This window comes from Orcinus orca, chromosome 19 (genome assembly GCF_937001465.1).
Source record: "Orcinus orca chromosome 19, mOrcOrc1.1, whole genome shotgun sequence".
NCBI lineage: Eukaryota > Metazoa > Chordata > Mammalia > Artiodactyla > Delphinidae > Orcinus > Orcinus orca.
Window position 1 is genome coordinate 12,508,761 of NC_064577.1, and position 21,148 is coordinate 12,529,908.

At 52.9% G+C, this 21,148-nt stretch overlaps 1 protein-coding gene and 1 non-coding gene across 5 annotated transcripts; one reads left to right on the forward strand and one right to left on the reverse strand.

Moving 5' to 3' along the window:
- The first annotated feature begins 974 nt into the window (after positions 1-974).
- On the forward strand, positions 975-19,748 carry PFAS (phosphoribosylformylglycinamidine synthase). Of its 4 annotated transcripts, none has more exons than XM_004266867.3 (28): positions 975-1,021; positions 3,970-4,129; positions 4,215-4,350; positions 4,818-4,923; positions 5,300-5,489; positions 5,578-5,683; positions 6,027-6,167; positions 6,285-6,409; positions 6,578-6,706; positions 7,333-7,464; positions 7,595-7,723; positions 10,888-10,961; positions 11,073-11,229; positions 11,517-11,578; positions 11,725-11,886; positions 12,125-12,250; positions 12,385-12,516; positions 12,764-12,994; positions 13,130-13,310; positions 13,389-13,472; positions 13,697-13,852; positions 14,074-14,193; positions 14,507-14,652; positions 14,777-14,984; positions 15,130-15,221; positions 15,301-15,415; positions 16,361-16,684; positions 16,791-19,748. In XM_004266867.3, exons 2-28 carry the CDS (start codon positions 3,988-3,990, stop codon positions 17,099-17,101), a joined length of 4,017 nt encoding a protein of 1,338 aa, XP_004266915.2. In that variant the 5' UTR covers positions 975-1,021; positions 3,970-3,987; the 3' UTR covers positions 17,102-19,748. The 4 variants fall into 4 exon arrangements, with proteins under 4 accessions (XP_004266915.2, XP_033278783.2, XP_033278787.2 ...); XM_033422892.2 differs by lacking the exon at positions 975-1,021 and adding an exon at positions 1,028-3,003; XM_033422896.2 differs by lacking the exons at positions 975-1,021; positions 3,970-4,129; positions 4,215-4,350 and adding an exon at positions 5,051-5,183 and having other exon boundaries at positions 4,815-4,943.
- TRNAE-CUC (transfer RNA glutamic acid (anticodon CUC)) lies at positions 8,376-8,448 on the reverse strand. Its single transcript has one exon. It is a non-coding gene; the product is annotated as a tRNA-Glu (tRNA).
- Positions 19,749-21,148: the final 1,400 nt, after the last annotated feature.

The window sequence follows — 21,148 nt, forward strand, 5'->3', positions numbered from 1 at the left end:
CCGTAAATTATTGTTTTTTATGTGCGCAGAGAGCATGTCCTGGGGGTCATTAACTTACTGAGCTCGCTGGGCAGGATGTGGGTCTCATGCCACCAGGGTTTTATTTTTGGGGGGCATGTCTCATGCTTCTGTTGCATGGTTTGTTGCTAAGCAGGCCTGCTTGGTTTTGTGGTTAAGCAAACCTGTTTTCTTGAGTGATCATTAACTTACAGGGGTCTCCCATACTTTTTTCTTTACTTGCAATCCCCTAGTGGGATTAACTATTTAATTACCTAATTTGTCCCTTAACTCTGTCCCTGTCACAATCGTATATGTATATAGTATGAGAGTTTAAAAAAATGTGCCAAAAAACAGTACAAAGCTGCTAAGTGTTTGAGTTACAAAACTAAGGAACGAGAGCATGGCAATGAGCCTCAGCTTCCACATCTGTAAAACAGGGTTTTTGTGAGGATGGGCGAGATCATGTAAAGTACCTTAATGGGTGCTCAATAAATTCTTCCAATCATTATTATTGTCACTGTAACTAGCCAGAATACAGAAGTTAAAAACATATCCCTCCCCAACTTCCCTGGTGGTCCAGTGGTTAAGCCTTAGTGCTTCCAATGCAAGGGTCATGGGTTCGATCCCTGGTCGGGGAGGTTCCACATAGCGATCGGGGTGCGCCCTGCCCCCTACAAAAAAAAAAAAATATATATATATATATATATATATATATATATATATGCCTCCCACCCTTCTAAGAATTAAATAAATGAATTCATTCAGAAAAGATAAAAGTGAAAGAAAGCCAAGGGAGTAGGGGGAGGGTAAACCGAGTCCTGGACAGGTAAGGTGCTCTCTCCGTCAGAGCTCAAGCTGGCTGCACGGATCTGACTGTATTTTCACAAAAGTTAAAAGACCCCGGCGGGCAGGAGGGGGCGGGGCCGTTCTCATGCTTCGCCTCTTCCTGCGGCGCACGCGGATGACGCAAGTGGGCGCGCCAGGATTCCAGGAGCTCAGGGACTGCGAGAACGGCTGCCACGTGCGTATGGTTACCGCGCGCAAACCCGGATACCCCTATATGTTTCACCCCGTAGCCACCCACCCAAAGCCTGATCCAAGCCGGTGCAGGATCCCCACCAGGCCGAGCTGCGCCCAGCGGGCGCCTGGGTGCCCGCGTTAGTGCAGGTGTCCATTCGCGTTTGTTGGACGCCTGGCAGGGGAGACCCCACGTAAACTCATCCCCTGTATGACCATTCATTCAACCAAGAAAAAATCCGTTGACAGCCTGTTTTATGTCAAGTACCATGCTGGTCTTTGGGGAGACAGCCCTGATGTAGACAATCCTGTCTTTGTGCTCTTGGAGATATTGTTTCACTGGGAATGATAGACGAAAATCAACTGGTATAATAAACAAAATGATTTCGGGTTGTGATAATTCCTGTGAAGGAATTATGGTATGGAGGACAACTGAGGCGCCTAACTTTAAAAAGGGTCATAAGGGGAATTCCCTGGCAGTCTAGTGGTTAGGACTCAGCGCTCTCACTACCGAGGGCCGGGTTCAATCCCTGGTCCGGGAACTAGGATCCCACAAGCCACGAAGTGCGGCAAAAGGAAAAAAATAAAATAAAATAAAGGGGTCATAAGCATTGGGTGGGGGCGCTGAGAATGGGAGGAATCACGATCTGGCAGGAACATTGGTTGCTGAAATGAGACCTGGCCTGGAACTTGTCAGTCTACAAGTTTGAGATTTTTTGGTTTTTAAGCCCCAGATATTGTTCTAAGCCTTGGTAATCCGATGGAGGTAAAATAGCTACAGTTAGTGCCCTCATCGAGATTTTGCTCTAGTGGGGAAGGCAGAGCTAAAAATAAAATGTCAGATAGTGATAAATACCATATAGGAGATTAATATAAGACCATCTCATAATGGCTACTTCAGAGCAGTTGGTCAAGGAACGCCTTTTCAAGGAGGTGAATTTTACCTGAAATTTAAATAACAAGAAAGCTAGCCATGCAAATAGCAGGGTGAGAAAAATGCCTTTCGGAACTGAGCTTGGCAAGTTAGAAAACAGTAATAGAAAAGAAGCCAGTGTGATTGGTGCACTGTAGGCGAGAAGGAGAGTGGTGTGAGATAGGGTTGGAGAGGTAGGCAATGGCCAGACAACATAAAGCAGGGTACTGAGTTGGAATGTTATACCGTGTGTGATGAGAAGCCATGATCTCATTTATGCTAACTTGTGGCGAGTGGATTGTGGTTGGGGCAGCGGTAGGATCAGGGGTCCTGGTCAGGAGGGCTACTGGTGCATTAGTCCAAGTGAGTCCTGGTACTGACTTGAACTGGAGTGACGGTAGCAAAGAGGAAAGGACGTGGACAGATTTGGGATATGTTTGGAAATGGATTCGCTGGCAGATTGGGTATAGAGAGGGCTCAGGGAAAGAAAAATTAAGATCGACTGCTGTGTTTTTGACTTGAGCAACAGATTGGATGATGGTGGTGTTAACCGAGTTGGGGAAAATGGGGGGAAACCACAGGTCTGGAGAAACGATAAATCAAAATTTCTGTTTTGGCCAGAACAGGCTGTCTGTGTTTATGAGACATCTATATGGCAGTGTCACCTAAGCATTTGAATGTACTAGTTTGGAGTTTCAGGGAGAGTCAGAGTTGGATAAAGTTATGGAATGTTGGCAGATAGTAACTCGAATCATGTGAAATGGCCATTTTGAGTCAAAAATGGTTGAATGCTGGCAGTTTCATTGGTTCAGTCTCATAGATTGTATTTAAAGCCACAGGTCCGGATGAAGTCTCTTAGGAAGAACATTTAGAGGGAAGAGAAGAAAGGGCACAGTCTTGGGCACCCACCATTTAGAGGTGGAGCAGAAGAGTCGGAGCCAGCACAGGTGACCGAGAAGGAGCAACCAGAAGGGAGAGGAATATCAGGAGAGCGGTGTCGAGAAGCCAAGAGAGGAGGGTGTTTCAGGAAGTAGAGAATGAATAAGTCAAATGCTGCTGAGAGGTCGAATAAGGTAAGAAGTTAAGTGACCTCTAGATTGGCAACGTTGCAGTCTTTGGTGACCTTGACAGAATAGTCAAAGTCAGCCTTGAGTAAGTTAGATTTGAGACGCCTATGAGTTGTCCAAGTGAAGAAGCGAGGCGATGAGCTTCCTTTCCTCCCACTTCCTTGGGAAGAGGGCGTGTACACCTGGGAGACGCGCGCGCGTGCGTGTGTGTGTGTGTGTGTGTGTGTGTGAGAGAGAGAGAGAGAGAGAGAGAGAGAGAGAGAGGGCGGGGTTGGGGGGGAGAGAAGGAGAGGGAGGGAGGGAGGGAGAGAGAGAGATCAGAGCTGAATGAATGGTGCAGATCAGAAGCCCTCAGCTCTGCTAGGAGGGAGGTGGCCCTGAGCACTGGCGCAGTGATGAAGGCCTCCCAGAGCTGGTGAGACCTGTACTCACTTTGACAAATGGGAAAGCTTTGGACAGGATAGGGATAGGCATAGGCATTCTAGGATGGGGCAAAGGAATGGCGAGGAGGCTAGGCAGGGTTTAGTGAGTAAAGCCAGGGTCCTATCGAGAAGCAGTGGGATCAGAAGTTGGAAAGTAGTTGGGGAATAGATGTGGAGAGCCTTTGACTGTCAGGCTAAAGGCTTTGGATTTACCTTGAGCAGGGAGATAATATTTTGAAACAGTGAAGTAGAGGAACTATCATTTGACTTCACTGGCCAGCCCCATCCAGCTCATCCTTCAGGTTCACGCTTAGATGCCATTTCCCTTAGGAAGGCTTTCCCACTCCTAAGTGCTAGGTTGGTACCCACAGTCCTGTGGCCTTGACCACACTGGACGGGAAATGTCTGGATACATTTATGCCTCAGTGCCCCCACTGCTTTCCCCCACCACATCCCTAATGCTTCCACAGCCTCAGCTGTCCTTGAAACTTGAAATCAGTTCAACAGATAGGCTCTAGTGAATGTTATTTTTTCTGACTCATCTCGCCAGCAAAGGACACCTACAGAGATGTCCTCAGTCCTTCACTTCTATGTCCGTCCCTCTGGCCACGAGAGGGCAGCCTCTGAATATACTCAAAGGAAGCTGCAAGGGGAACTGCCAGAGCTGCAGGGTGTCAAGACCGAGCTGTGCTACAATGTGAACTGGACAGGTTGGGCCACTTACTGGATTCTTCGGGAGAGGTGCCAAGTGCCAGGGGCAGTGTCTCAAGGTGTCCTTGCCCTGTCTCCCTGCAGCTGAGTCCTCCCCGAGCGCCGAGGAGATGAAGAAGCTGACGTGGCTGTTTGGCTGCCCCTTGTTACTGGACGATGTCGCTCAGGAGTCCTGGCTCCTTCCCGGCCCCACTGACCTGCTGCTGGAGGTCGGGCCCAGGCACGTGTCTCAGCCTCGGGTAGCTCGTTCCACGGTCCAGAGCCCGTCAGCCTTTCCAGACACACTGCCACCCCTTCCACTTTCATTCTTCTTCCTCCTCTTGCGGTCCTTGGGAGACTAGTTTTCCCTTCATCCTACTCCCCGCCTAGAAAGCTGGGCACATGCTTTCCCCATGTGGGAAGATACCTTTGAAGACTGAGCCAGCTGCCAGGCATGTTCTGGAAATATGACACGTTGTATCCTGAGAAGTTGAAATTGAAGCATTTTGTTGCTACAGAACAGTTACGGTTTGATTTGAATGACCTTTGAAAGCAGGTTTCTTGGTGCCCAGGTCTGAGGCTGGAGGCCAGCGGTGTGGGCAGGTGCGGGGGGGTGGTAAGTAGAGGTGGGAGATTGCCTGGACAGCAGTGGGCAGGATCCACCTTCTCAGCTGGGGCTCTAACCATCTGGTCCTAACCAATCCACAGGCTGAACTTCTCCACGCCAACATCCAGCAACATCGTGTCAGTGTGCCAGGCTGTGGGGCTGGGGGCCGTGGACCGCGTGGAGCCGACCCGGCGCTACCTGCTCTCGGTGAGCTCGTAGGCAGTCAGGTGGGCATCAGGAGGAGGAAGCGGAAGAGATTTTGGGTCCTAAACTCTAAGGAAACGCTGAGAAGCAGGGAGAGGAGTTCCTGCTTTGACGCCTGCCCTGTTTGCAGGTTGTTCACTGCCTGAGGCCACCTGGTCAAGGAGTGAATAGGACAGAAACCCAGCCTGTGCTCCCTTACTAATCTGTGCGTGCTGACAGGGACTCATGCCTGGAAGGAGCGTCTTTTTCTAATCTGAACAAAGGTGCCAGAGAGGCTAGCAGTGGGCTGGTCCTGTGTGGCTTGGAGGACGAGGGTGGACCATCTTGTCCATTCTTCAACCCTGCACCCCTCGCCTTCTGTGTGTGTCTCCACCCCTAGTTTGCCCACCCGCCTTCGGCTGAGCTAGAGGCCGTCGCCCTGGCTACCCTGCATGACCGGATGACGGAGCAGCACTTCCCCCGTCCCATCCAGAGCTTCTCCCTGGGGTGCACCCCAGCACCCCTTGGCGGCCCAATTGACATACTGGCCGAGGGCCGGTCTGCCCTGGAGAAAGCCAACCAGGAGCTAGGTGCGCAGGGGTCCCTGGAGGAAGGCCCAGGCCAGGCTAGTAGGGGTGCTGAGTCCCACAGTCAGCTCTTCTGGTGGTTGTCTCCTAGGTCTGGCCCTAGACTCCTGGGACCTGGATTTCTACACCAAGCGCTTCCAGGAGCTGCAGCGGAACCCCAGCACTGTGGAGGCCTTCGACTTGGCTCAGTCCAATAGGTGGGGAGGAATGGGGACATTCTGATGTCTGAGCCCGTGGAGGTTGGAAGGGAAGACCGCAGGGACTCTGCATGGCTCTCTCTTGGCCTAGGGGCCTCCCTGCGTCTGTCTGAGTACCTGGGTTCCCCATCCATCCCGTAGTCTGCATTCACATCTTGGTTTTATCTTCACGCTGGATCTGGACCATCCACAATGACAGACTGTTGGAAGCTTATGACTTCTGGAATCTGTTTTGACCTGTGGCCGTAACTCTGCCGTTTATGCTGATGAGAAGACATGGCAAGGCCTGAGAAATGACCCATGTTTCCACCCTGCCTTTCCCTCCCCACGTCACCCCCTGCAGTGAGCACAGCCGACACTGGTTCTTCAAGGGCCGACTCCACGTGGATGGGCAGGAGCTGGCACACTCGCTGTTTGAGTCCATCATGAGCACCCAGGCATCCTCGCACCCCAACAACGTCCTCAAGTTCTGTGACAACAGCAGGTGGGCTGTGCCCTCAGCTGGGGTGACCTCAGACCCAGGGAATGGGAGGCCCCAGGCTCTGGTGGGGTAAGTGCAGATGCCAGGAAGGAAGTGAGACTCAGAACGATGTGTCCACAGTGCAATCCAGGGGAAGGAAGTCCAATTCCTGCGTCCCGAGGACCCCTCACGGCCAAGCTGCTTCCGGCAACGTCAGGGGCTGAGACATGTCGTCTTCACGGCAGAGACCCACAACTTCCCCACGGGTGAGATGAGTCCCCAGGAGGGATAGGCAGGGTCAGAGTATAGGGTAGGGCAAAGGCCCCAGGCCCACCTGGGGACCAGCAGGTTGGCTGCATGTCCTTATTTTCAGTGGGGTGGTCAGAGGTGGAGTTTGCCTTTTCAGTACCCATACCCTCCCTCTCTCTGCACAGGAGTAGCCCCCTTCAGCGGTGCGACCACTGGCACAGGGGGCCGGATCCGAGATGTCCAGTGCACAGGCCGCGGGGCCCACGTGGTGGCTGGCACTGCTGGCTATTGCTTTGGAAACCTGCACATCCCAGGTCCCGTCTCTTTCCTCTCTACCCATCTCCCCTTCCAGACCCCTTGTCCTGGCAGGCACTGGACACTTATCTCTCAGGTCAAAGGGTCATCATGGGTACCTTTTCTTGGGAGGGAGGGCTCTAGAATAGCTGGCCTTTCGCCAACCATGGTTGTGAGGACAGTAGGCCAAGGAAGACCCAGATCTGGCTTTGCAGAACCACAATTTTCTTTATAAACCAGTATCTACTTAGCCAAAAACAATTGTGGTACTGGGTTGGACTTACGGCCCTCAACTGCCCCCCAAAATCCAATTGTTTTGTTTTGTTTTGTTTTGATGTGGACTATTTTTAAAGTCTCTGTTGAATTTGTTTATTGCTTCTGCTTTTATGCTTTGGTTTTCTGACTGCGAGGCACGCGGGATCCTAGCTCCCTGACCAGGGATCGAACCCGCACCCTCCGTCCCCCACCCCCACCCCCCGAACTGGAAGGGGAAGTCTTAACCACTGGACAGCCAGGGAAGTCCCAAAGTCCAGTTTCTTGGAAAGTGTTAAGAACTCTGGTCCCAAGAGTCAGACTCTTCCTGAAGGGCCGTGACTCCTCCATCTTCCGTCTTCACAGTCCACCCATCTTTCTCCTTCCTGCCCAGGTTACAGTATGCCCTGGGAGGATCCAAGCTTCCAGTATCCTGGGAACTTTGCCCGACCCCTGGAGATTGCCATCGAGGCCAGTAATGGGGCTTCTGACTACGGCAACAAGTTTGGAGAACCAGTTCTGGCTGGTGAGGCTTGCGGGGGCGTGGGGGATAACAGTCCCAGAGGCGGGGTGGGGTGAGGTGTGTGACCCAGCGAGCGCTGAGGAGCCTGGCCGACTAGACCCTGTCCCCTGTCCCTGTGCCGTCCACGCTCCAGGCTTTGCCCGTTCCTTGGGCCTCCAGCTCCCAGATGGCCAGCGGCGCGAGTGGATCAAGCCCATCATGTTTAGTGGAGGCATTGGGTGCATAGAAGCTGAGCATGTGAGCAAGGAGCCCCCAGAGCCAGGTAAGAGCCCGCCACCTGTCTACCAGGTCCAGCCAGCTTTCTCCCCAGCATGTGGCAGCCGCAGGAGTGGAATTTACAGGAACTTCAGTGGTTTGTTTTTTATCTCCCAGCTCATGTCTCCTCTCCCCAGTACAGGCTTTCAAGGCAGGGCAGGGCTTTATGCCAGTGGGGCAGGCTCAGTCTGTGTGGCCTGTTTCTTCCCGGGTTGACTTCTGCATGGCAGAGGCCCACCCTGCTAAGTCAAGGCAGCCAGTGTTTATTCAGGGCCTGTTTTTATCTGCAAGCTCAGTTCAATCGGTCGACATTTACTGAGCGCCCATCGGGTGCCGGGCACCATGCTAGGACCTGTGGTGGAATCAAGATAAAGGCCAGGTACCATTTATTGAATGGGTGACCTGTCACATGGCTCAGAATTTAAAATGCAAAGAAAGGTTATACAGTGGAAACTCTCCTTCCCCTGACCTTCAGCCACCCAGTTTCCCTCCCTAGAGATAACCAATGTTAATTGGTTACTTTTGTACCCTACCAGAGGTTTTTCCTGCATACATAAACAGACCCATGTGTATATTTGCCCCCCCTTGTTTAAACAAATAGCATGTGTGCACACCTTTTTTTTCTTTTTGGCCTCGCTGCGCAGCTTATGGGATTTTAGTTCCCTGACCAGGGATCGAACCTGGGGCCCCAGCAGTGAGAGTGCTGAGTCCTAACCACTGGACCGCCAGGGAATTCCCCACCCATTTTTTTAATAGCCATTTTATTAAGATGTAATTCATATAACATAAAGTTTACCCTTGTAAAGTGTACAAGTCAGTGGTTTTAGTATATTCACAAAGTTGTGCATCAATCACCACTAATTCCAGAACATTTTCATCATCCCAGAAAGAAACCCTGCACCCATGAGCAGTCACTCCCCATGCCCCCTTCCTCGGCCTCTGGAAACCAATAATCTACTTTCTGTCTCGATGAATTTCCCTGTTATAAATGTTGTGTTTGGCTTCTTTCACTTTGCGTGATGTCTTAAATGTTCATCCATGTTATAGTATGTATCAGTACTTCGTTCCTTTTTATGGCTGAATAATATTCCATCGTGTTGCTATATCATTTTGTCTCTCCATTAATCGGCTGGTAGACATTTGGGTTGTTTCTGCTTTTCGGCTATTATGAACCATGCTGCTATAAACATTTTTTAAATTTATTTATTTATTTATTTTTGCCTGCACTGGGTCTTCGTTGCTGCGCACGGGCTTTCTCTAGTTGTGGCGAGCGGGGGCTACTCTTCGTTGTGGTGCGTGGGCTTCTCATCGCAGTGGCTTCTCTTGTTGCGGAGCACGGGCTCTAAGCGCATGGGCTTCAGTAGTTGTGGCTCGCTGGCTCTAGAGCCCAGGCTCAGTAGTTGCGGTGCACGGGCTTGGTTGCTCCGAGGCATGTGGGATCTTCCCGGACCAGGGCTCCTGCATTGGCAGGCGGATTCTTAACCACTGAGCCACCAGGGAAGCCCTGCTATAAACATTTGTGTACAAGTTTTCCTATGTACTTATGTTCTGAATTCTTTTGGGTAGGTAACTAGGAGTGGACTTGCTAGGTCACTTGATAACTGTACTTAGTCTTTGAAGCAGCTGCACCATTTTACATTCCCCTCAGCAGTGTGTGAAGGTTCCGATTTCTCCAGATCCTTGCCAACTCTTATCTGTCTCTCTGATTATAGCCATCATAGTGGATGTGAAGTAGTATCTTATGGTGGTTTGGGTTTGCATTTCCCTAATGACTCAGGATGTTAAGCATCTTTTCCTGTTTCTTGGCTATCTGTATACCTTCCTTGGAGAAATATCTATTCATGTCCTTGGCCAATTTTAAGTTGGTTTTTCTTTTTTTTTTTTGGAGTTTAAGTTAGAGTTCTTTGCATATTCTGGGTACTAGCCCCTTACCTGATAGGTAAATGATTTGCAAATATTTTCTTCCATTCTGTGAGTTGTCTTTTTACTTTCTTCATGGTGTCCCCTGAAGCACAAATGTTTTTGATTTTGGTAAAGTATAATTTATCTGTATATTTTTTCTTTGTGGCTTCTGGCTTATAGTGTCACGACTAAGAAACCACTGCCTAAGCCAAGGTCACCAAGAGTGACTCATATATTCTCTGGTAATACTTTTATAGCTTTTAGCTTTCACGTTTAGGTCTCTGATACATTTTGAATTTTTTGTATATGGTATGAAGTAGGGATCCAACTTCCTTCTTTCACATGTGGATATCCAGTTGTTCTAACAAAATCCTTTTTGAAAAAAACTGTTCTTACCCCCATTGAATTGTCTTGGGACTCTTGCCAAAAATCAGTTGGCTATAAATGTTTGGGTATGGACTCACAGTTCTATTCCAATGACCTATCTATCTACCTGTCTCCTTCTGCTAGTAACACACTGTCTTGATTACTGTAGCTTTGCAGTACGTTTAAAAGCAGAAAGTATGAGTCCTTCAATTTTGTTCTTCTTTTTCAAGATTGTTTTGGCTTTGTTCTAGGTCCCTTGAATTTCCATATAAATTTTAGGATCAGCCGGTCAGTTTCTTTGAAAAAGGTGGCTGATTGTGTTGACTCTGCAGTTCGCTTTGGGGAGTATTGCCATTGTAACAATATGAAGTCTTCCGATCTATAAGCATGAGATCTCTTTCAATTTATTTAGGCCTCCTAAGATATTTCATAATTTTCAGTGTGTAAGTCTTAAGTATTTTATTCTTGTTGATGCTGTTCTAAGTGGGTAGGCATACTTCTGCACCTTTCACTGCTGAGGGCTTGGATTCAATCTCTGGCTGGGGAACTAAGATCCTGCAAGCCGCGCGGCATAGCCAAAAAAAAAAATTCTCTGTTTCGGTGGCTTAGTTTTTCATTATATGGCTTATACCATAATTTATTTAACCAGTTCTCTGTTGTTAGCATTTAGATTATTTCTTGTCTTTGGTAATACAAATAATGCTGCAGTATTTAATTTTGTACGTAGGTGATTTGTACCTGTGCGAATAAATCTGGAGGGTAAATTCCTCAAAGTGTATTTACCCAATCAAAGAATTTTGATTGCTCTCCTCTAATACCAGCTTCCCTTTATCCTCACACTGCTTCGTTCTCACACGTCTGGTCACTTCCCGGGTGTTCTGATTCTGCCCTCCTTCCTCGCAGGCATGGATGTTGTGAAGGTTGGGGGTCCTGTCTACAGGATTGGAGTCGGGGGCGGAGCTGCTTCGTCCGTGCAGGCAAGTGCAAATAGCTCAGGTGCCAACTCCATGACATCTCTGGGCCCCATGCATGGGTGGGGTGTGAGCTCCCAGCCCCCCTGAGCTGAGATGTGCCATCTGTCCTCCCAGGTGCAGGGAGACAACGCCAGCGACCTGGACTTCGGGGCTGTGCAGCGGGGAGACCCGGAGATGGAACAGAAGATGAACCGTGTGATCCGGGCTTGCGTGGAGGCCCCCGGAGGAAACCCCATCTGCAGCCTTCATGACCAGGGTGCCGGTGGCAATGGTGAGAGGAGGGGTTGGGACGGAGGACCAGGCCTACCTGGTCTCCTGCCAGGTTCAGTTTGGGGAGAGGTATCGCGGATCTGCAACCAACCAGCTAGCTCTGGGCCCCACTCTGCACCCACTACACGTTCTGGACGGACTCAGGGTTAGTTGCTGGAGAGGGTGCAGTAGCGGTTCAAACAGGGATGCACAGAATTAGGGGCTCCTTTGGAGGCTGGGAACGGCCTTTTGTTTGCCCGGTACTGACCAGGGCCAGATGAGAGCCTCTCCCGGAAACCCTCTCACCAGGCAACGTCCTGAAGGAGCTGAGTGACCCAGCTGGAGCCGTCATTTATACCAGCCGCTTCCAGGTGGGTCTCCTCCCTGAGGTCTGATTGTCTCCCTGCCCCTGTCAGTCCCAGCCGGCCCCACCCATCTGTCCCCCACTCCCAGCAAGAACATGAGACTGGGAGCACCCGCTGACCCTTCCCTTTCGTCCTCCCCCATGGATGTGCAGCTCGGGGACCCGACCCTGAACGCCCTGGAAATCTGGGGGGCTGAGTACCAGGAGTCAAATGCACTTCTGCTGAGGCCCCCCGACCGGGACTTCCTGAGTCGTGTCAGTGCCCGGGAACGCTGCCCAGTTTGCTTTGTGGGCACCATCACGGGAGACGGGAGGGTGAGTTGGCTCAGGGAGTCGGTAACAGATGCTGTGCGTGGGCTTGCCCAGGAGGGAGGGTGTCTCAGGAAAGAGACGAGAGCATGGGTGCCGTGGGGACCAGCGTGGGGCCGGGGGGCTCAACAGGAGAAGCCAAGTGGGGTGGACAGAGCACCTCTGCCCGGCTTTCCAGAAGTGTTTATTCCCTGCTGGTGGTCACAGTCTCGTTCTCTCTGGGCGGTGTCCCTGTGGTCTACAGATAGTGCTGGTGGATGATCGGGAGTGTCCTATGGGAAGAGATGGCCAGGGGGATGCCCCCCCAACACCTCCCCCGACACCTGTGGACCTGGATCTGGACTGGGTGCTGGGCAAGATGCCCCGGAAGGTATGTGGGGGGCGGGAGGTTTCTCCTTCTCTGGCCCAGCCCTTCAGACCATCATCTGCCCTACACGTGCTTTGTCACCTGTGTGCCCAGCACCTCCCCAGGCGCTCACACCACTGTTGCCACCTGTGTTGCAGGAGTTCTTCCTCCAGAGGAGTCTCCCCGTGCTGCGGCCCCTGGCCTTGCCCCCAGGGCTGAGCGTGCGCCAGGCCCTGGCATGGGTCCTCAGGCTGCCTGCGGTGGCCAGCAAGCGCTACCTCACCAGCAAGGTCTGCCCCGCACCCTTGCTCCGCCCTCTCAGCCCTCTGCGCCCTTCCCTCTGCTCGCCCAGCCCAGGGGATGGCTGTGGGAGCCCACCGGGCCCGAGGGGGACGTGGCAGGGGCAGGGCAGCTACCCCGATGGCCTAAGCCCCTGCTGTCCACCCTGAGCCTTGTTGTGTCCAGGGTGAGCCAGGCCTCCTTCCACCCCCTTGTCCCTGTCCCTTGGCCTCTTGCTAACTCCACCTGGTTCCGCAGGTGGACCGCTCCGTGGGCGGCCTGGTGGCACAGCAGCAGTGTGTGGGACCCCTGCAGACCCCTCTGGCAGATGTGGCGGTGGTGGCACTGAGTCACCAGGAGCTCGTAGGGGCTGCCACAGCCCTGGGAGAGCAGCCCGTCAAGAGCCTGCTAGACCCCAAGGTTGCTGCCCGGCTGGCTGTGGCTGAAGCCCTCACCAACCTGGTGTTTGCTCTGGTCACCGACCTCCGGGTGAGTCCCCTGCAGCTTCTGTCCTGGAGCCCCCGGCCTCTGGGATGCAGATGCGACCACCGCCTGCTCACCCCTCTGCCCGCAGCCTCTCCACACCGCCCTCCCTCCCTAACGCGAGTCTCTGCCGCTTCCCAGGACGTGAAATGCAGCGGGAACTGGATGTGGGCGGCCAAGCTCCCGGGGGAGGGTGCGGCTCTGGCCGACGCCTGTGGGGCTGTGGCAGCCGTGATGGCGGCCCTGGGTGTGGCAGTGGATGGTGGCAAGGACTCCCTCAGCATGGCTGCCCGGGTTGGCGCTGAGACCGTGCGGGCTCCTGGTGAGCTCTGGGCGCCCGAGGGCGAGGGGCGGGTCTGTGGGCCGGGCTGCGCCTCACTCTCCACTCCTTGCTCTGCAGGGTCGCTGGTCATCTCAGCCTATGCTGTCTGTCCAGACATTACAGCCACTGTGACCCCAGACCTCAAGTGTCCCGGAGGGAGAGGTACGGGTTCTTCCCTCTCCTCGGTGCACTGTGGATTCACAGCCTGGTCCTTTGTTTGGGGTCTGCTTCGTGAGTGCTGGGCCCCCTCGTTCAGCACTGGGGCGTGGTGCCTTCTGGGGCTGGTGGTCTGGGTGCCTCACCACGTCCTGGGAACTTCAGTGAGCACAGCGGGAGGGCTTCTCCTGAGCCAGCCATCTCCCCTCACCGCGCCCCTGTCTCCCCAGGCCACCTGCTCTACGTGCCTCTGAGTCCTGGGCGCCATCGGCTCGGGGGCACAGCTCTGGCCCAGTGCTTCTCCCAGCTCGGCGAGCAGCCTCCCGATCTGGACCTTCCCGAGAACTTGGTGCAAGCCTTCGGCATCACCCAGGGGCTGCTGAAAGGTGAGTGAGGCCCTGGAGGAGACGGTGCCTGTGGCTGACACGGGGCAGGCACTGGCCAGCTGAGCACGTGCTGGGGGGCGAAGAGGGGTCTGACGCCCTTCTCTCTGGTTCTCTGAGCGAGCCCACACTCTCGCCCCCGTCTTCTCCCAACTGCCCAGAAGGGGGGCGGGGCTGCCAGGTTTGGGTCCCAAGGCTGCCAAGCATTTTATTCCTTCCTCCAGACCGCCTCCTCTGCTCAGGCCACGATGTCAGTGACGGAGGTCTCATCACCTGCCTGCTAGAGATGGCCTTTGCTGGGAATTGTGGGATAGAGGTGGCCATCCCTGCCCCTGGGGTCAATGGTGAGGAGCCTGAGGTCTAGGTTCCAGCCTGGGCTGCCTGCCCCATCCTGTGGACCGTCCCCATGTCCTATTAAAGAGTAGAGTGTCCCCAACTCCTTTTCCCCTGAGTCCCTTGCTATCTTTTCTGACCACTGAGTCAGGTGGCACCTCTGAAACCTCCTGCAGACCCTGAGGCCACATCCTTGGTCCTGCTTTCCCAGGCCTCACCCCATCCCTGACCCCTGCCTTTGTTCCTTTAGCCATAGCCCCCTGACTCCACCTCTGAGTCCCTGGCAATACCCTAGTCACCTTGACCCCTCTGTTACTCTCCCAGCGCTGCCTGTACTGTTCGCTGAGGAGCCAGGCTTGGTGCTGGAGGTGCAAGAGCCAGACCTGGCCCAAGTACTGACACGTTACCGGGAGGCTGGCCTCCACTGCCTGGAGCTGGGCCGCACGGGCAGCGCCGGGCCCCATGCCACGGTGAGGAAGTGAGGAATGGCAGGCCTGCAGAGGGAAGGTCGTGGTTTGCCTCTGCCAGCCTTGGAGGGGGCCCAACGTGGACATCTTTGCTCTCAGCCCCTGAAAGATCTGCCCCCGTCTCTAGGTCCGGGTATCAGTGAACGGGGCTGTCGTTCTGGAGGAGCCCGTTGGGCAGCTACGAGCCCTCTGGGAGGAGACCAGTTTCCAGCTGGATCGGCTGCAGGCAGAGCCCCACTGTGTGGCCCAGGAAGAAGGAGGGCTGAGGGAGCGGACGGGGCCCACCTACTGCCTGCCCCCCACCTTCCCCACAGCTTCCGTGCCTCATGAGCCTGGTGAGGAAACATGTGTAGTGGCTTGGCTGCCTGGGCACTTTGGGGAGGAGCCCAAGGCTTGGATGCGGGGCCTGCCCTGGACAAGGTGTCTGGGGCGCTGGGGTGCGGAAGTAACCCTCTGGCACAAGGACACTCCTCTCCCCAGGTGGCCCCGCCCCCCGCGTTGCCATCTTTCGAGAAGAAGGCAGTAACGGAGACCGGGAGATGGCCGATGCCTTCCACTTGGCTGGGTTTGAGGTGAGCAGCTTGCCCGGCAGAGCCAGGGCTGGGCTTTGGGCCATGGGCCCTCTGACACTTGCCCTCCCCCTCCTGCCAGGTGTGGGACGTGACCATGCAGGACCTCTGCTCTGGAGCAGTCAGGCTGGACACGTTCCAAGGCATGGCCTTCGTGGGCGGCTTCAGCTACGCGGACGTCCTGGGCTCTGCCAAAGGTGGGTGTGCGGCCCTGCCCACTCGCTCCCCGCACATTCCTGAAGAGCTGCCTTAGCCCCCTTCTACCTTGACTGAGAACTGGCCTCTCGCCTCCATAAGGCTGGCTGGGGGAGCGTGGGAGCATTCATTCTGGGCCAGCCGCCAGCAGGCCTGCAGGTAGCCTTTTTTTTTCATTCATTCATTCATTCATTCATTCATTGACTGCATTGAGTCTTCGTTGCTGCACGCGGGCTTTCTCTAGTTGAAGCGAACGGGGGCTACTCTTCATTGCATTGCGCAGGCTTCTCGTGGTGGCTTCTCTTGTTGCGGAGCACGGGCTCTAGGCACGCGGGCTTCAGTAGTTGTGGCACACGGGCTCAGTATTTGTGGCTCGCGGGCTCTAGAGCGCAGGGTCAGTAGTTGTGGCGCACGGGCTTAGTTGTTCCGTGGCATGTGGGATCTTCCCGGACCAGGGCTCGAACCCGTGTCCCCTGCATTGGCAGGCGGATTCTTAACCACTGCACCACCAGGGAAGCCCTCTGCAGGTAGCTTGTGAGGCAGGTGGGCTGGGTGGCACTGTGCCAAGCCCGGGGGCATGTGCCCTGTCAGAAGCAGCAGCTGCTACTCAGCTCCAGCAGGCTGTCCTGTCGGAAAGCAGGCTCGGCACAGCCAGATCTTTCTGTTTCTCAAGATAAGCCAGAAATCCTGATTAAATGTTAGGCAACTGAATAAAAAATTTTGAAAATGCTCTGTTGCCTAAGCAGAAAACTCATCATGGGCCGTCTCAGGCCCAGGAGTTGGCAACATCTGTTTCAATCAGTTAAACCTGCTTTTTTTCCCTGGCGTTTGCCCTGAGCTCTGCAAAGGGGGGAGGTCCTGAGCGAGTGTAATGGGGCACGCTGGGATGGAAAGGCGACAGTCCCCCCTCATTCCGGTGCTCACCCCAGCCTCCTGTTCCCGCCTAGGGTGGGCAGCCGCTGTGACCTTTAACCCCCAGGCCGGGGCTGAGCTGAGGCGGTTCCGGCAACGGCCAGACACCTTCAGCCTGGGCGTGTGTAACGGCTGCCAGCTGCTGGCCCTGCTGGGCTGGGTGGGAGGCAGTCCTGGTGACGAGGCGGCAGAGATGGGCCACGAGTCCTGGCCGGCCCGGCCTGGCCTCCTGCTGCGCCACAACCAGTCTGGGCGTTTCGAGTCGCGCTGGGCCAGCGTGCGAGTGGGGCCCGGGCCGGCCCTGATGCTGCGAGGGATGGAGGGTGCCGTGCTGCCCGTGTGGAGCGCCCATGGGGAAGGTCAGGCTCCGGGGAGTCGGGGAGGGCCTGAGGGCAAGGGTGGGGGAGGACGCCAGGGAGCTCTGCTCTCACGTCCCTCCTTCCCTCGTCCCTCCTTCTGCCCCAGGTTACATGGCATTTTCTTCCCCGGAACTCCAAGCCCAGATTGAGGCCAGGGGCTTGGCTCCGCTGCACTGGGCAGACGATGACGGCAACCCCACGGAACAGTACCCCCTGAATCCCAACGGGTCCCCAGGGGGCATGGCTGGCATCTGCTCCCCCGATGGCCGCCACCTGGCTCTCATGCCTCACCCTGAGCGGTCTGTGAGGCCTTGGCAGTGGGCGTGGCGACCCCCTCCGTTTGACACTATGACCACCTCCCCCTGGCTCCAGCTCTTCATCAATGCCCGAAACTGGACCCGGGAAGGAGGCTGCTGAGCAGGCCGGGGAGACTCCCCTGGGCCCCGTGGTTTTCACCCACGGTGTCTTTAGAAGTACCTCATATTATTTCTGTGTGTCTTGGACAGACAAGGACCAAAATGCCCAAAAAAACCTTGGCTAATTTTATGAATCTGTCTATGCCTTACGCTGTTGGATCTGTTTTCAGTTCTGTTCTAACACGTTTTGTCCTTTGTGGGCCTGGGAAGCAACATGCGGTTCAGAGAAACTTCCTGCGGTGGGAAGTTAGGATGCATGGGGGGAGGGGGTTCCATTGCCCCGCTTCGCTGCACCACATCACTTATGTCACTTATCTGAGCTCGGAGGGATGTCCTATGCCCCCCTTCCTCGTCGGGATTTAAGGGGATGGGGGCGGACAAAAGCAAGCAACTCAGGACCTCAGCGTGCTCATCTGGAAAACAGCAGAAGCTTTCTGGATTCTTCTTTCTATTTTTATTTTATTTTTTAAACTTTAGATAGAGAATTTTAATTAAATTGGCATAGTTAAGACCAAAAAGATAAAATGGACATTGTCAGTGTATCTTCAGCCCTTGCTTTAACAGGCAAATGAACACAACTTGAAACACACGTGTATTTTGCTTGTCTGTGAGACAGTGAAGGGAGCTTCTCAGTATTTAAATATATTAATATAACCAGTTATAGAAATCTAAATCTAAAACCAATCTCCTATAGGGTTTGAGAAGGCATTCACCATATCCCTGAAAAGTTTAACATTCCTTATTCAAGTTTAATCATCTCTTTAGAAGGGGAAAACAGTGATAGTACTTGTTGAACCAGAATTACTATCAAAATTCAAAAAGCTGACCATATTCATTTAGCCACAAGCCAATCTTATTCAAATCAGGACAGAAAGACTACATCATCCGTTCATGATCTGAATTCTGCTATATGAGATCAATTTAAATGTGGTACACATAAAAAGTCATGAGACATTTGTTTCATAATAAATAAGGCAGTGGCCAACTATTACTCATTAGTAGCTTTTTTGAGATAAGCTATCAAGTCTGCCCTTTGCGGTACGAGGGCCTCTCACTGTTGTGGCCTCTCCCGCTGCAGAGCACAGGCTCCGGACGCGCAGGCTCAGCGGCCATGGCTCATGGGCCCAGCCGCTCTGCGGCATGTGGGATCCTCCCGGACCGGGGCACGAACCCGCGTCCCCTGCATCGGCAGGCGGACTCTCAACCACTGCGCCACCAGGGAAGCCCTTGATTCTTCTTTTTAAATGCAGCGCTGTGCTAAGTGTAAGCAGTTGTTGGCAGCTTCTGTGACAGTGTCTCCAGCTGAGTCATAGGACTGCCCTGGTGCTGGCCTCTGAACTCAATATTCCTGATCTTTGCTTCTCCTAGTTTAGCAGCTCCCTTCCTTATCCCTAGCACTGAGCCTTTAGTATGCATTTATTCTTTCATTCGTTCATTCATTCATTCCATTAATTTTCGATGGTTTGCTACAGTGCCAAGCACTGTCGCTGCCACCAGGGAGTTTATGGTCTAATAGGCTTTAAAATAATATCTGTGGGACTCCCTGGTGGCGCAGTGGTTAAGAATCTGCCTGCCAATGCAGGGGACACGGGTTCGAGCCCTAGTCTGGGAAGATCCCATATGCCGTGGAGCAACTAAGCCCGTGTGCCACTACTGAGCCTGTGCTCTAGAGCCCACAAGCCACAACTACTGAGCCTGTGTGCCACAACTACTGAAGCCCACGCGCCTAGAGCCCGTGCTCCGCAACGAAGACCCAACACAGCCAAAAATAAATAAATAAATTTTAAAAATCCGCCTGCCAACGCAGGGGACACGGGTTTGAGCCCTGGTCCAGGAAGATCCCACATGCCGCGGAGCAACTAAGCCCATGCACCACAACTACTGAGGCTGTGCTCTAGAGCCCGTGCGCCACAACTACTGAGCCCATGAGCCGCAACTACTGAAGCCCACGTGCCTAGAGCCTGTGCTCCGCAACGAGAAGCCACCGCAATGAGAAGTCCACACACCACAACGAAGAGTAGCCCCTGCTCTCCACAACTAGAGAAAGCCTGTGTGCAACAACGAAGACCCAACGCAAAGCAGCCATAAATAAATAATAATAAATAAAATAATACCTGTATGTGATGTGTATATATATATATATATACACACACACACACAACAGAATAGTATTCAGCCACAAGAAAGAAGGAAATCCTGCTGTGTGCGACAACATGGATGGACCTTGAAGGCATTATGCTCAGTGAAGTAAGTCAGACAGAGATAGACAAGTACTATGTGATCTCACTTATATGTAGAATCTAAAAAAAGCTGAACTCAGAAACAGAGACTAGAATGGCGGATGGGGGAAAGGGGGATGTTGGTCAAAGGGTACGAACTTCCAGATATTAGATGAACAGGCTCTGGGGATCTGAGGTACAGCATGGTGATTATAGCTAATGATACTGTATCATATACTTGAAAGTTGCTACCAGAGTAGATCTGAAATGTTCTTACCAGGAAAAAGAAGTAGGAATTATGCGATGTGATGCAGGTGTACGGTATGGTGGTAATCACTTGCTAGTGTATCAGATCAACACTTTGTACACCTTAAACTCACATAATGTTATATGTCAACTATATCTCAATAAAGCTGAAAAGAAATAGTATCTGTATATGGCACCTGCCATGAACCAAGCATATGCTAGGATTTTATATGTAACTAAATTATTTTTCATAAGAGTTCAGCAAAGTACTTGATAGCCCCCCTCCCTTTTTAAAACAAAGGAAGAATTAAGGTTAAATAAATTGCAGCATTTGCTTCCTACTGCCCTGCAATCACATTTCCGGAGGCAGCATCGTCAGGACTTCTTGCTGACAGCTGTCCTTGCTCCCTTTGCTCACAGGAGTGTGTGTAAAGGCCACTTCCTTGTGACCGCTGTGACTGTCCTGTCGTACGGCTCAAGTCAGTTTGCCCCCTGAATAGCTCAACATCTTGGTTAAAGAAATTTCCCTGAGAAAGGAGACTGGACTCTCAGATCCCTGAGGGCGGGCTGAGTGGTGCACTCCTAGTAGAGCAGCCTAAGGAGAGACTGATGAAACAGTGTTGAATCACGGCTATGGAGAAAATAACTCTTTCAGGTCTTTTTCTCATTGCTTTGCAAACTGACCTACCCTGAGCAGTCTGCGGGAGTAGGGGTCACTTTTGGCATTTCAGTATTCCTCCCTGATGCTAGGAAGCCGTGTGTGTGTGTGTGTGTGTGTACATAAAATATAGGTAATCTCAAATGCACAATTTTGAGGGCTGATACCAAGTCTTGGATGTCAGGTTTACAAGCGCTTGACGCAAAAGTAGAAGGATGGTATGTGAGGTACCCTGCTGATTGGCTGTGATAGGTAAATTCATGCATTTTGGAGTTGGAGCCGTTTCTGGTTTAGATTACCCTGGCCAAGCAAGACCCACCCTCGGACGCTACCAAAACCAAGTCAGCTCAGCTTCTGTTTTTATCCAGAAGCCTCACAACCCTGTCCTTGCTGGTCCCAACCCAGCTTCTATCTCCCCACCTCTCCCAAAGGCCGTCTAGCAAACTACCGGCTAGCTCTTTTCTGCCTCTCTTTGCCTTCCTGGGAAACCAACTGCTCTGAAAGCCACTCCACAGCCCCTCCATGTGGTGGCGTTTATTCTCAAACCTCATCTCACCTTCCTCCGGCCAGGGAGTTGGGGTTTGGGTCCTCTCTGTACCACTCCCAGATTATTCTCCACCCTTTTCGAAGAAAATCTTGCCCATTTTAGGTTCATACCATTCTATATCACCTTCACCCCCTACTTTGTGTTCTGCTGACTTCCCCATCACTCCCTGTGGAAGGGGATGCCAGCTGTTCCCTGATATCTGATTCCCCTTTCTAGAAATAGGACCCTCCAGTATTTTAGCAGGGGTTGTGGCTGCCCAAAATAAAGATGACATCTCCCAGTGTCCCTTACAGCTGTGACTAAATTCTGTTTTGTTTTTGGCCATGCCACGTGGCATGTGAGATCTTAGTTCCCCGACCAGGGATTGAACCCGTGACC

Excerpts from the sequence above, each read along its gene's own strand:
- PFAS (XM_033422892.2), top strand. The coding sequence starts at position 2,968 with ATGAATAAGTCAAATGCTGCTGAGAGGTCGAATAAG. Across the intron at positions 4,130-4,214 it reads CTACAATGTGAACTGGACAG|CTGAGTCCTCCCCGAGCGCC; the intron begins GTTGGGCCACTT and ends GTCTCCCTGCAG. Across the intron at positions 4,351-4,817 it reads CTGCTGGAGGTCGGGCCCAG|GCTGAACTTCTCCACGCCAA; the intron begins GCACGTGTCTCA and ends ACCAATCCACAG.